Consider the following 14,281-nt stretch of genomic DNA (forward strand, 5'->3'; position numbering starts at 1 on the left):
ACACGTTGAAGTGGTACAACATACAACTCTTTTTGAATCTTCATGCCGTACAGTACTGTGCAAAAAAGCGAAATTCGTCGAAATTCGTCCTTTGTTCTCACGAATTTTCAAGGAAATTTCAAACGAAATTTCGCGAATCTTTCTTCGAAAATTTGAAGAACTTTCAAAGAAATGTTGCGTGGAAAATCGAACATTCGGAAAAGCTAACGATAGTTTGACGAAACGAAGGTTAGAATGAGCGAAATAGCAAAGAATTTTTGCATAAGCAAGAGGAAACTTCGAGGAATTGTCAAAGAAACGAAAGGAACATGGAAATTTCGTGACGTTCGTACAGTAAGATAAACATTACACTGTATCACCCAAAGGCTACGCTGTGACATGCATGAACTGTATTTGTTTTCATTTTACCGCGCATATTTCTTTTGCTCTACAGTAGGAAAGTTTTTTGGGACATACATACATGTAGGGATAAACTTCACATCGGCTAAAAACATCATGTTAGTTGAATGTGATTTAATCTGAAAAAAATCGTGACTTTCAAATCGGGCATCTTTGTCGACTCAAATACCGCAAAGCACGGATAATTATGTAAAGCTATTCAATTTGGGTTCAAAACCAGGATGCGCATAAACATTGACAGGGATGTGGGGCACGTAATCTGGTAGATGTTATTAAAAAAGGATATAAACAAAAAGCGCTGAAGCACTGTTCCTTCCACCACGTGCGATGACACAAGAAAGCAATCGTGAAGCGAACGGCCGACTGTGCATTGTCGATTCTACCACCTGCAATGACAAATTTATCCAGTGCACTTTCTATTTCTGTTCTGGGTAAATGTTTTCTCATATTAAAGTTTGCCAAACACGTTGGTAAGATGTGGAATCCTCCTCAGATAAACCGGAATAAAACTAACTGCGTGACATTTTGTTTACATGGTTTACGGTCGAGCGGTGAACGATGGTATGGTGCCCAGACTTCTCTCTTGAACTACGGTTGCCATGATTACGTATCCATCTATTGTTGTTGAGATGAAACTTCGAGTGAATTGAATGGCTTAAGCGTCATTTTAAGAGAATCATTTGCCGAAAATTCGATACCTTTCTCTTGAAAAATCAAATTCCTCTTCGAAAATTCGAAATACCGCTCGAAAATTCGTTCGAATTTTGGAGTTCTATTTCGCCGACAAGGCCATAATTTCGAGCGTGTCAAAACAATAGCGGCTTCGAAAATTCGCGGAAGATTCGTTCAAGTTTCATGCCCTTCGAAATTTCCCTGTTTTTCGCTACTTTTTGCCGAATTTCGACGAATTACTTTTGCACAGTACTGTACATGTAGGGTACCTGAAAACTTAATGGCAATGAAGGCTCCATTGCTGCACGCCGTTCCTCCTCTTCAATGTTTCTTCTACAATCTGGACACACCCACAATGGAGCCTAATATTGAAAAGAGAAACTTCAACTTCTATAACAATTCTGGTGACATATTATCCATCACTATTGATCAATGAAAACGATAATCTGGCTTGAAACCAGCAATTATAAATTGTGCATCCAAAATGCTAGGTTTGGGAGTTATCAGTGCAGTGGGACCATTCTGGCTAAAACCTTGACAATACATACATATGCTCACTACTGAATTACTTAGGTTGGATGACAGTCAATGTGATACACTGTAAAAACAATGGAGTAACTTAAACATAAACCATTTTATTTCCTACTGGTTTAATAGCACCTTACAACAATAGAACTAAAATTCTAAATTGAAAATCTATATGAGAAGAAAACAACAATTAAGAAAAAGAAAAGAAAGGATTGAAAGAAGTAGGTAGCATGAAATCAACAAGAAAATACCTAAAATTGCAAATACACACAACAAAGAGGAGTGCTTCCATCAGTGTAGAAAAGCATGCATGAACGTAAAATGACAGGGAAGGCAAAGGGCCTTCCATATGTTTATTGATTTTCTCTAGATACAGTGTACAATTATGTTGATAATTAAGGTTTCATTCTTAAAAAAAGTGTAGATTCATTCAGGATTTGTCGATAAACATTATTTTCTAAGAATAAAACATACAACCTACAGCTGCACATGTTAAGTTCTGTTTACTTAGCTGGATTAAATGCACATATAGTCACCCAGTACATAATATACAAAGGTGACTTAATTGAACAGCACTAAAAACCAGTTCAGCGTAATTACCATAAAAACCGGGAGATAAGCCGTACTTTTTACCACAAGATGTACATGTAGCTCAAAATAGGGGTGCAGATTATCTGCAAGTAAGTTCCTACACTGTATGACAACTCCACAGATAGAATGCTCATAGAAAGAATCAATGTTCAGACGATTTGGAGAATAATTCAGAAACATCTGCACATTGACGCCTTGTATAAGTTACCTACATGTAGCGGCAGCATCAGTAACTGCACTATTTGGTACACAGTACATGAAATTTGTTTTATTCATCTACAAGCATTGTGTCAATAAATTACCATGAAAACAACATAGAAATCTGAGTAGAAAAGGGAACTCTACAATGTGTTTTCTGGCTGCCCATCGCATCCTTTGGTTTCTAGCTTTGGTTCAATGTGCAATGATAACAATGATGACGTCCTGCATTGCCATTTGCTAACAAACCAATTAAGCTAACCAGGCAGAAATTTAGAAGCCATCAACTACATGTGCCAACCCAAACACACTGACCAAAAAAAGGCACCATGGCCCCAATTTTTATTTAAAACAGAATAATCTTTTGACAGCCAGCTTCAATTCACTGTTGTGTTTGACTCTATGTTTTTTCATGCTCGCTGTACAAAATAGGCATGAGGTGGTTTGGAACACCTTTTTAAAACAACAGTATTCTCCGGCATTATTTTTACAGATTTTCTGCCCTTTTTGTGAAACAAATGAATATGACTTTGCTTCTTTTTCTAGAACTGGGATGTTCCCAAATTGATCAAGCAAATATGAAACCACTTGTATTATAAAAACAAAATGCCTCTATTTATCTCTTTAAATGAAGGCTGCCTGCACACGGTACAGGGAAGAAAAATTGCAGATCCAAACCATGCCAGTTCAGATTGGATCGATGCAAGTTTTGTATTAAAGCTATTACAGTTAAAGAGCTCAGTGCATAACTGACCAATGTCGCTTTTCAGATCGCACTTTGTTGTTTTAGCTCAGATTCACTGGAGCTTTTGCATGTGACCTTGAATTCCTTCAGGAAATGTTTATTTTATCTGCTGCTTTGTGCTTCGTTTGCAATAAAAAACCCTATGATTATGGGCAAGAATTCTGTTTTTATCCCAAAATGAAGCACAAAGAAGCAGATAAACATTGGAACAACATTTTGTAATAATTATTACAATAGACACATGCAGTTTACTGATAATAAGGTAAACCTACTTGTGACACCAAAGAACCATTGGAATTGGAGGCTTCAGCTGTGGACTTAAGTGGGTCTCCTGAAGTAAAGAAAAGAAAATCATAGACTGAAGTTAGTTACAAGTATTTAAATAGATGGCATTCAAGTTAAGAGTGGAGGAAAGAGTGTTCATCACTTATTTAAATTTTCACAGTCACTATCAAACCTTGAATTTGAAGCTTTCATTTTCATAGTTCTGCTTAGGACAGTAACAAATGTACCAAAACATATAATGCGTGTACAGAGCCATTGTTTGGCCAACATTCTCTTTGCACAATACTAAAAATGGTCTCTGGAAAGGAAAGTCATTGGAAACTCCTATATGGAGCCGCATCTCAAAAACCAAAGTTCTCAAGCGAATACATGTACTGTATGAAGCTTACTTGCAATCCTCACAGGGATGGGGTGCGGTCTATACCAAAAAACCTTTCTTGGGAGGGAAATGGATATTTTTTGGAACAACATACATGTACAGTATTATCATTGCCTTCACTGTTGGCTATATGCATGTAAAAGGATAAAGAGCACAAATTTCTAACCTTTCTTGGTTTTCTCATAACGTTCTTTTTGACAAAGAAGACACCGCTCGCCATCTATGTATGGTGTTCCTGCTTTCGGTGAGTTTTCAGCTTTTGGTGTATTGTTCAGGAGCTGCTGACAAGGAATGGAAAGAAAACAACTCAGTGAAATGTTAATGAAGCATTCAAATCCAGAACTACTGTACACTGCCAATGATCTAATCAACGATCAATGATATCAATAGCGATGGAAAGTCAACTGCCAATTTCACCTCTACCAATAAACAATGAGGAAAGGATAACTGATCATTGACTGCTACCAAGATACAGTATCAATTAACAACTCCTTATTCTGCCCCATGGGCAATCCTTGACCTGGCCCTTAATCCTTTAATCCCTAACAGTGATCAGCATCAAATTTCTCCTGGTAATATCAATCAGATAAACAACAGCCACAATGGCTCTCCAGGTTAGTGGTAGTCCACAACTGTAAAATCCACTCAGTCACCAAAATGTCTATAATTTGATCTCTCTGGGACAGTGGATGAGGTAAGTTTTACTCATCTTCAGAACTGGGTGTGACTTTTATGGAATTGTTCTATTAATACATTAATCTGCAAGCTTTTTTCTATTACTTGTATATATGTATCTATTAGCATTTACTAGTTATTTTAAAATAATTATGCGTCTTCTGTAACATTTGCACAGAAGAAGGCAGAAATTTCTGCAGAAACATGTCTCTTAAATTGAAAATCTTTTTTTTATATCTACCTACCTGTAAAACTTATTTAAATGCAAAATTAACACTACCAGAACAGATATACATTTAGAATAACACACTTATCAAAATAAATATAAAAACAATTTTATGGAGATCTGACACTTTCAACCATTTGCAACAAATGTTTTCAACTGACATTTGCTGAAGGTCATTTACAGTTAGTTTTGTTTCATCGAGGGAAACATCAGGACTCGAGGGAATACAAAACTAACTAGTTTCCCGAGGGACCATACATTAAGTGATTTGTTATATATTTAGACTTTCCCTTCAACAATCACAGCAAAACAAACAAACAAACAAACAACTGAGAGGGCAACAACTGCAGAATTGTATCCAAGTCGGGATACATTTGCATTTGATCAGGGGCACGTGACCCAAGAATCAACCAATCACAGTGCTCGTTTTGTTGAGTGAAAGTCTAGGTATATAACAATAGTAAATATTGGCCAGAGTCAAAATGCAGAGCAACATCCCCCCTCCCCCATTCGATGTTGTTGCCCTATATTTTTTGCACATGGTCTGGGTAGCAAGGTGACGTTGTATGCAGGGGAGGGGGGGGGGGGGGGGTGGAGAAAGACAGAGACTACGCATGCAAAATATTGTGCATGCATGTATACTGTAGGTACAGTACCGCCTGGAACTATTGACCCATCGGGACTTGGGCATACCTTGTCTTTCCTGCGGGTAGTGGCCGCGCGTCCACCTAGGTGAGAACAGGGTCGTTCTGCGGTGAAGTCAAGGTACAGTGTGCCGCGATAAATTTGCCGCGGGCGAAAAGACGAGGCATGCCGCGGGAAAGAACAATGGGGACTGGTTGCATTTCTAAAATAAGTGTTGGCGTGAGTGAAGACATTTATACCGCAAGTGTTCGAGGTGCGAAGAATCGGTGCTTAATCGAAGAAGTAATTTGAAGTCAAAATGGCGTTGGGTATAGTGCACGTAATAATTCAAATATTGAAATCCTGAATCTTTGCCTCAGCAAATGTTTGTATTCAGTCTTTTCAGAGATAATAAAAGTAACTAACAAATCCACACTTGAAAGAAGCTTGTTACATGTATCTCCGAGGGTTTGTTAAATACGCAGTGAAATATGTGTACGTTGATTTACCTGCTTTTCAAGACACTCAGTGTAAGTTTATGAAAGAGAGTTCGCTGAATTGTCATAAAAAAATCCTTTTTTTTAAAATTTAGTTTTCTTATTCGTTCATTTCGATACAAGTGATGGAGGGCAAACGTCTTGTAACATTTAACCGTAATTTGCATAGACGCAAGGTTGATGTTTGTTTTGCACTCGTGGGAACCACCACTTCCGATTCATCAGCTTTTTTTGTACGTGTCCGACCAAACAGCTGCTAAAAATATCTCCTGAATTTTAGAGCAAGCTTTTGTTCTAAAAAAATCGGATATTGAGAGAGAATATTATTCTTGTTGCAGTGCCAAGTTCATTTTAAAAGAAAGAGCTTTAAAATAGACTGTAGACACAAGCAACAAAATTTGCGAAGTCGACAGAAGGGTTTCAAGTTACAATAACATCGTCACGTGCGAACATGTTTTATAATCCGTAAATTTCGTAGGTCAGTTTTTTTTCCTTTGCTTCACCAACTTAAAATTGAAATAACTTGGCAAAAAATACAAAGTAAACAGCAGCAAATCTGCACGCTTGGAAGCTTCGATAGCGAATATGTGCATTGTCCACAAGATTTTTTGGGTATACCGGGTTTTGAGATATATTTATTAGAATTTTCCTCAAAGGATTTTTTAAATTAGGTCGGATACTCGAAAACGGATTCTCGTTTTCTTCAAACGGTTCAAGCCTTCAAGGGCCGAAAATCGTATGTGTATCGCACATGATCGTCATCCCTGGTTAATGTTCTTTGGTGCGATTTCGCCATTAGAAGTTGACGAACCAAAACACAAGGAGACAAAAGCGTATTCAAACTCTACCGCGTCTTTTCTTTACCGAGGTTTTACCGAGGTGAACTTTCCTGCGGCAACTTTGGAGCCATACCGGAACCGAACCGAGGGAAATAAAACGTCCTACTGCGGGAATACCGAGGGAAACCCGCGAGTAGGTCCCGCGGCAACGACACGGCAAATGAGTCTATAGTTCTAGGCGGTACTGTATCTCAACAATTTTTGCTTCTAATTTGCAGCTAAAGTAGCAGCTATAACAAGACATGGAGAGCGCTGGTGAATTCTTTGGCTTTTTACAGGACAGCACTATACATTAAACTAATTACCTACAAGGACTAAATAATTGGATTACATACAAGGACTATTTGGTAATTGACCAGTAAATAATTAGATTAAAAAATAATGGCTCAAATTGATGCTAACAGGAGAATAAAGAAAACAAACAAAACAAAAATTACAACACTTCACCAGGAGGAATAAGAAAACAGTGGGACCTTAATTATAAACAGAGAGCATTTTTCGAATGCCTATTGCACTTCTAATTAAGCCTTTAATTTAGCATTGCTGGGGTGTTTCGAGAGAATTTTGCATGCACATGCACAGTGTTTTACAAGTACCAGGACAAGATCTAGTCTGTTTTTGGGTGATGGTCAGCTGGTGTATTTTGTCTGTTTACTAGAAAGATTAACATTCAAGCTATGAGTAGCTCAGTATATCTCGGTCAGGGCTGTCACTAAGATTTCAAGTTGCTGGATAAGTACAACAAGTAGGCGGGAATCAAACAGCTAGGAATTTCTTTTGGTTCTACTTTTCTTCTATTTCCCTACGAAAATAGCTGGGGGCCACGTTCATAGTAACCGGGGGAAATTCCCGGCCCCTGCCTCTTAATGACAGCCCTGCTCGGTACACTGTATCTTCCAATCGACAAAGATGTCTGGGAATTTCTCTTTTGCTTATGCTTGTATTTATATCATGGAAGTATTTGCTTGAGAAATAAGCACAAGCACTACTGGAATGAGAACATAACACAAAAAAGAAATAGGAAAATCCTTTATCTTGTGATTATGTTTATCTCACATTTGTTCCCTTATAAGTTCTCATTTCAGGAATTTCATCAAGATTTTGAAAAGGCGGGCAGGAGGTTATTGCACTTTGGCAGGTTAGTTGATTTGGATAATAATTATTGTGGTCTTTTTATTTAAAAAGTCAGTTGAGATGTTAAAGCAGCTGGGCAATCAGGTCATGTTCACAGACAGTCAATCTGCCTGGTGGTTGGCCCTTAATGAGACCCTGTCATATGCTTGTATATGTGTTCATGTATACAGTACATGTACATGTTCATGTGCACATCACACAAGTTGGAATTAGGCTTTAGACTTCTGGGCCGGGTTGTTCGAAAGCCGATTAATGCTAATCCACGATCAAAAGTTAAGGTTTTCATCTTGCACATTAAAAATGATTTTAAAGGTTCATTTTAAACTAATGGTAAAGAAAAGTCTAGGGCAAAACTAAAGAACAAAAATCTGTTGGATGAATCCTTAAGCATTAGTAAATATACTCGAATTAAAGTTCACATTAATCCAGGATTAGCTTATTCAGGGTTTGAACAACTGGGCCCTTCTGAATACATGTACAATGTAGCTCCATATAATTATTTCTGCGAAAGATCAGGATTTTTTACCAGATATTACATATAGCTCACAGCATTTCAAGTTGAATCACTGGGTTAGAGTACAGTCATTCAACTGTACTGTACTTTAGAGAAACAACTTTGAAATCAGTGAAAATTTGACAGAAATGCAGAACTCTGATTTCAGTGGTTAAAATGGAATGTTTATACAACAGGTTTGCTAAATTGAAGTTTGTTTGACAAGAACACTTAAAGATATGCCAGAATAATTAGAAGTTACTCACTGACCTGTGAAAGTGTAACATCCGACTCTGGATGCAATTCAACTGCCTTCACTCCCTAATGTCACAGAACGACAGAACAGGAATGTCAGTTCAAGTGTCATGCAATACGAAGTATTATGGAATGCTTCAAAGAAGCATTCAATAAGTACAAGCTTAAGGATTTTTAATTAATCAAAATGAAATTGTTTACAAGTGAAGTGTTCAAGAAAAAAGAAATTTCACAATTAGAATGACTTTAATTTGTCACATCAAGAATGAAACAGAATAAACTTCCAAAAGATCTCTAAGCAATAATCAACCACTTGTCCCTTTTAGGAAGTAAGCAACACTGTCAACTTCAAAATAAGTTTAAACTGGTTCCATAGGCTTGCAACTTGTACGTGCATATAAGTTTATCTCAATTCAAGTCGAAGAGAGGTCGCATCTCAAAAATATCAATTTCACTTCTGTCACAACAAAACTAAAAACGCTGCAGATGATTCTCTATGTTATCAAAAGTGGGTTTTTAATTTCATCACGACACGCGATTTAAAACCTAGTGTGGAATGCGCTTACCAAACACCAACATTACATGATCATTCGAAATCGTGTTTTCAATTCGACCAAATGTTATTCCTAATTACGTAGGTCATTAAACTTGAAATATATCTCTTACGTCAAGAAAATCAAACAAATGACAACCAAAACTGTCTAAAAGAAAGAAAGAACTATTTGAGCCGGTCAGCGTGAAACAAGCGAAGTAATAAATACCCTCTACAGCTACTGACACTTGGGCTTACACATGATTATTAGGGGCCGGATAACTGGGTTGTTGTGTCTGTCGATGCGAGACCTTTCGTTTCGAAGAAGGTAAAACGAAATTACGAGGACACTTCGTAACTACTGAAACTTAGGATGAAACTTGATGGAGAGCATAAAGTATACTGTCACTTTATCTAGTTTAACTAAAGTCTTACAGAAAAACAAACATTCCATATTGAGCGGAACACGAAGATGGAATGAAGACGGAAACCGAGAATGACCTCCAAAACATTACAAACGGATTCGCATCAGCTGAAAACTACAACTGATCGTGTCTGCAGTTAATTAGGAGTTAAATCAGCAATGTCTGTGTTTAGATCTGCTGTCACATAACCCAAAGCTTACCTCATGATTTTCGGTCGATTTCGAAGCGTGCGAGTTCGTTTCCGAACAGTGCTTCGAACGCTTCTTCTTTCGCTTGTTGTTCTTCTCGTCACAACTCATAGCAACGAACAGCTGGGCCAGAGAAGTTTTCGCGTTCGAAGATATATACAACTTATTTGATTCACTGGAGAAACAAAGCTTCGTCTTATCTGGCAGACAGCAAAACAAAACAGAAGACCATCACTTCTCCACTTTCACAGAATCCACACATCAAAATGGCGCCTAAAAAATTCCCGGCATGCCAATCGATCTTGATTACAAGGTCATGCAAGGTATTATGGGCGCTCACGATCACCTGAGGGTTACAGATAAAAGACTTGCAGGGGAGGGGAGGAGGGAGGACAGATTACCACGAAATTTTAATTTTCGCGGAAGTTTAATTTCACGGACTTTTTGCATTTCGTGGGAACTATCTTTTTGCAAATTTGGATTTCAGATAGCCTCAAACAGAACTGAGTCGTGAAGCAGCGACGCTTTTTATTGTCGCCGCTTCAAAGACCCAGCCTAGCCAGGACGAGGAAAATGTCGCAATGGGCGGGAAAAAATTCGATGAAAAAAGTAGATCCTAGCAACTTTTCTTGGTCGAATTTTTTCCCGCCCATTCCGACTTTTTGCTCGTCCTCACTATTAGTTCCTGGGTTTCCGAGACTGTTAAAACCTCTGCCTGGGACCATGCTAGATTTCAGACTTAACTGCTGGGCACAAATAGTTGTCGATTTTGAACAACTCAGTTCCTAAATGAAATTATAATCTCGGATACCAGTTTGGGACGCAACAGCGACGCACTGACGCATGAATTTCATTCGTTGGTCAAGTAGCGTGTAGCAAATACTACCACAGGCAGCCCAAGCTTGCGTCACTTGAGAGTGTGTAATAACAGGAGTTATGGCTCCTGGTAACAATTAACTACCAGTGGAACGATGACCTTTGAGGCAAGCAGTATTGGGTTACAGGCGGCCGTTGAGAATTTAAACGCGTTATAAGACTTTGTATGGGGAATAAAATATTGCCGAAAAAGTTTGGAATCGACAATATTTTATTCCCCATACAAAGTCTTGTAACGCGTTTAAATTCTCAACGGCCACCTGTTACCCGGGCCAATACCGCTTGCACTCAAATGTCATCGTCCCACTGCAGGTAATTAATTATTACACGCTCTCCCGGCTATGCGGGCTGATTCAAGGTCATGTGACCCACTGGTTGCTGCCCCCTGAAAATTTGTTCTTGTTATCACTAGTTCTATTTATCAAAAAATAATCTAGTTCAATCACGTTATGGCATGGTTGGGCCGAATTTGGGGCAAAAATTTAAAGAAATCATAATTTGGCAATAATTTACTAAACGACCACCAAACTTGGAAACAAACTGCGGAGAACTTGACGATCTTAAGGAGGCTCAAGGCAGTTTTTTGGGACTTAGGGTGGAAGTTTTGAAATTACAATCTCGCATACAAGATAAACTTCGATCTCCTTCATACTACATCATCATTTCAACATATGATCAAAGTTAATTTTCTCATCGGTTTCCAAGCAACAGCTATTACCATAGCAACGGAAGCGCATAGCCTCTCATTTTAAACATTGTCAATTATCTCAAAATCTAGTCAGACACTTTATGACGAAACTTTAGGGATTTAAACTACTCAATCTAGACAACTTGTAGGCGAAATTAGAAAAAAATCTGTAAGAGCGTTTTCAAGTAAATAATGAATCAATTTTTATGGGGTGATTTTGTTTATTCCAGCCTTTTTCACCAATATCTCTAGCAAAATAAAACTTAACACTTTGTCTTTTCTGTTAAAAGGTCATTCCTCATAGCAAAACATTCTAAATGTATATTGAGCTTCATGGGTGTCTCTGATTTTAAGATATTTACGTTTGAAAACTGTTAAAATATAGCGCAGATGAATGAAAAAGTTCCTACTTTGCATAAATCGAGATATCTTTGAAATACCCAGGCAGATTTTTCTGTTAAATTACAAGTGGTGAGAGAAAGAATCCTTTTCGATATTCACGCAAGTTTTAGGCTCAAGAACCGAAACCGGTGTTAGATAAGAAGGTTGAATCTTGGTCAAGTTTCAGACATTATTCGCTTTCTCCGAACAAGAGTTTTGTTTTCTTTGTCCCGGTCTATTCCACTGCTATTCACGTGCTGTAAATATTTATGATTACGTGAAGTCGTGCAAAAGGTAAAATTTACATAAATATTTGCTCCTGCTTCTCAAGTCTTCCATTGTAAATTTTACCTTTTCCACGACTTCACGTTATGATAAATATTCAAAGCACGTGAAAAGCAGTGAAATAGACCGGAACAAACAAAATAAAATTCTCTGTTCGGAGAAAACGAATAACGACTGAAACTTGACCAAGATTCAGCCTTCTTATCTAAAACCAATTTCGGTTCCTGAACCTTAAACTTGCGTAGATATCGAAAAGAATTATTACTTTAACCGCTTGTAATTTAACAGAAAAATATGCAGGGGCATTTTAAAGATATCGCGATTTATGCAAAGTAGGAACTTTTTCATTCATCTGCGCTTTATTTAAACTGTTTTCAAACGTAAATATCTTAAAATCGGAGACACCCATGAAGCTCAATATACATTTAGAATGTTTCGCTATGAGGAATGACCTTTCAACAGAAAAGACAAAGTGTTAAGTTTTATTTTGCTAGAGATATTGGTGAAAAAGGCTGGAATAAACAAAATCACCCCATAAAAATTGATTCATTATTTACTTGAAAACGCTCTTACAGATTTTTTTCTAATTTCGCCTACAAGTTGTCTAGATTGAGTAGTTTAAATCCCTAAAGTTTCGTCATAAAGTGTCTGACTAGATTTCGAGATAATCGACAATGTTTAAAATGAGAGGCTATGCGCTTCCGTTGCTATGGTAATAGCTGTTGCTTGGAAACCGATGAGAAAATTAACTTTGATCATATGTTGAAATGATGATGTAGTATGAAGGAGATCGAAGTTTATCTTGTATGCGAGATTGTAATTTCAAAACTTCCACCCTAAGTCCCAAAAAACTGCCTCGAGCCACCTTAACTCACCGGCCAAAAATCGTGTCACGTGACTTGTTACAGCTCTGCTTCTCAGTTAGACTTGCTTACAAGTCGAGCTTAGAGAGCGCGAAGCGCGATCGTCAGAGCTCGAGCGAGCAAGCGCGGAGCGCGAGCGAGCGAGAGCTAGCGAGGTCCATTCGATGAAAAGCGAGCCAGCTCAGTTACTCAATAGGAAATTAACTAAAAAGGGGCTGTCGAGTGCTAGTTGAGATATGGCTACTGTTTGGTGCAGAATAATTTCTGTCACAGTGTATATACGTAGTTGTCCGCCTTGCATGCATGACTCGTGAATTTCGCTGGGATGGTTAACTTCAACATCTAGTTAAAGAATAATTTTACAAAAACACGCGACTTATTAAAATTATCTCAAAAAATTTTAATAAAATAAATAAATAAATAAATAAATAAATAAATAAATAACTGTTCCATTCCGGGCAGATTTAGCATCTATGTAATAAAGCATACAAACACACATATTTAGTTCTTAGTCACAACCATTCTCGGACCATTTGAGAATTCTTTCTGAGAATGATTACGCCCTCATAAAAGATGTGTCCACAACTTTAAACTGCAAGAATTTTAAGGCCACTGAAATAATTAATTTCATTATATTGCTTTTAAAGAGAGGAAGTTTTAAGTTCACGTGTTGAAAGAATTGATGCCTTTGTAAACTATAAGAAAATTTTAATATTTAAGAAAAGACATTACATTTTTGATTTTACAAGACATGTTTTCATGTTTCATGTGTCTTTTCTTAAAATTATAACATGTCTGCTGCTATCCAGACGTTTTGGAAATTTTAATATGAAAAGACAGCGCGTTGTTTCATGAGGGGGGTGGGGGGCACCCAACAAACTATTTCGGCCGAAAATCTGTTCGGAAGGACTCAGAACGCCTCACAAATTGAGATTTAGTTGCAAAGAACAACTGAAGTTTTCTTCAGCAAAATTTCACCTTTAAATTTGGTAACAGTGGAGAACGAATTCCTTTTGTTTTCATGGAGTGGCAGCTAAAACGTCCTTCAAAGTCCAAAATGAGGCCAGCTGGGCACTTTTGTAAAGCCAAAAGCAGCTCCTTTAAATTAAAGGTTCCGTTCCAAAAAACGTTCTGTAAGTTTAACTTACAGCTAAAGCATCCAAACAGCTTTAGCTTACAAAAATTTTCCTTAAAAACGCAACAAAACGAATTCATAAATGTAAATGTATGAACATATATTTTGAACTGCGGATGAAAGATCAAATAGAAGAAAGATTCTCGCAGTTAGGACGCAACTTAAGCAGTTGCGAAAAGAAAGCCTGAAAAAATTTAGGCTTGAACGGGATTCAAACCCATGACCTCTGCGATGCCGGTGCAGTGTTCTACCAACTGAATTCAGTGGGAATACACTGAGTGGGGATAGCATTTTGAGTATTTTTCTTATGTGCTCATGTTGGGGTCCCTGATTGTATCACATACAAAACAGAAAAAAAAAAGCGGTGT

At 37.6% G+C, this 14,281-nt stretch overlaps 1 protein-coding gene across 2 annotated transcripts in view; it reads right to left on the bottom strand.

The window, feature by feature from the left end:
- Nucleotides 1-9,961, bottom strand: part of LOC146465806 (uncharacterized) — a 32,025-nt gene extending 22,064 nt beyond the window's left edge. Inside the window, exons 1-5 of one of the 2 annotated variants that reach the window (XM_085128280.1) lie at nucleotides 9,698-9,961; nucleotides 8,556-8,606; nucleotides 3,964-4,075; nucleotides 3,406-3,464; nucleotides 1,341-1,433 (exon numbers count right to left, since the gene is read on the bottom strand). In XM_085128280.1, the coding sequence (XP_084984406.1) occupies nucleotides 1,341-1,433; nucleotides 3,406-3,464; nucleotides 3,964-4,075; nucleotides 8,556-8,606; nucleotides 9,698-9,796 (414 nt within the window). In that variant the 5' untranslated portion in view covers nucleotides 9,797-9,961. Of the gene's footprint in view, nucleotides 1-1,340; nucleotides 1,434-3,405; nucleotides 3,465-3,963; nucleotides 4,079-8,555; nucleotides 8,607-9,697 lie in introns of both variants that reach the window. The other variant, XM_085128278.1, reaches the window with a different exon arrangement.
- Between the last annotated feature and the right edge of the window lie 4,320 nt (nucleotides 9,962-14,281).

Source organism: Pavona decussata, unplaced genomic scaffold (assembly GCF_977016875.1).
Source record: "Pavona decussata unplaced genomic scaffold, jaPavDecu1.1 SCAFFOLD_155, whole genome shotgun sequence".
NCBI lineage: Eukaryota > Metazoa > Cnidaria > Anthozoa > Scleractinia > Agariciidae > Pavona > Pavona decussata.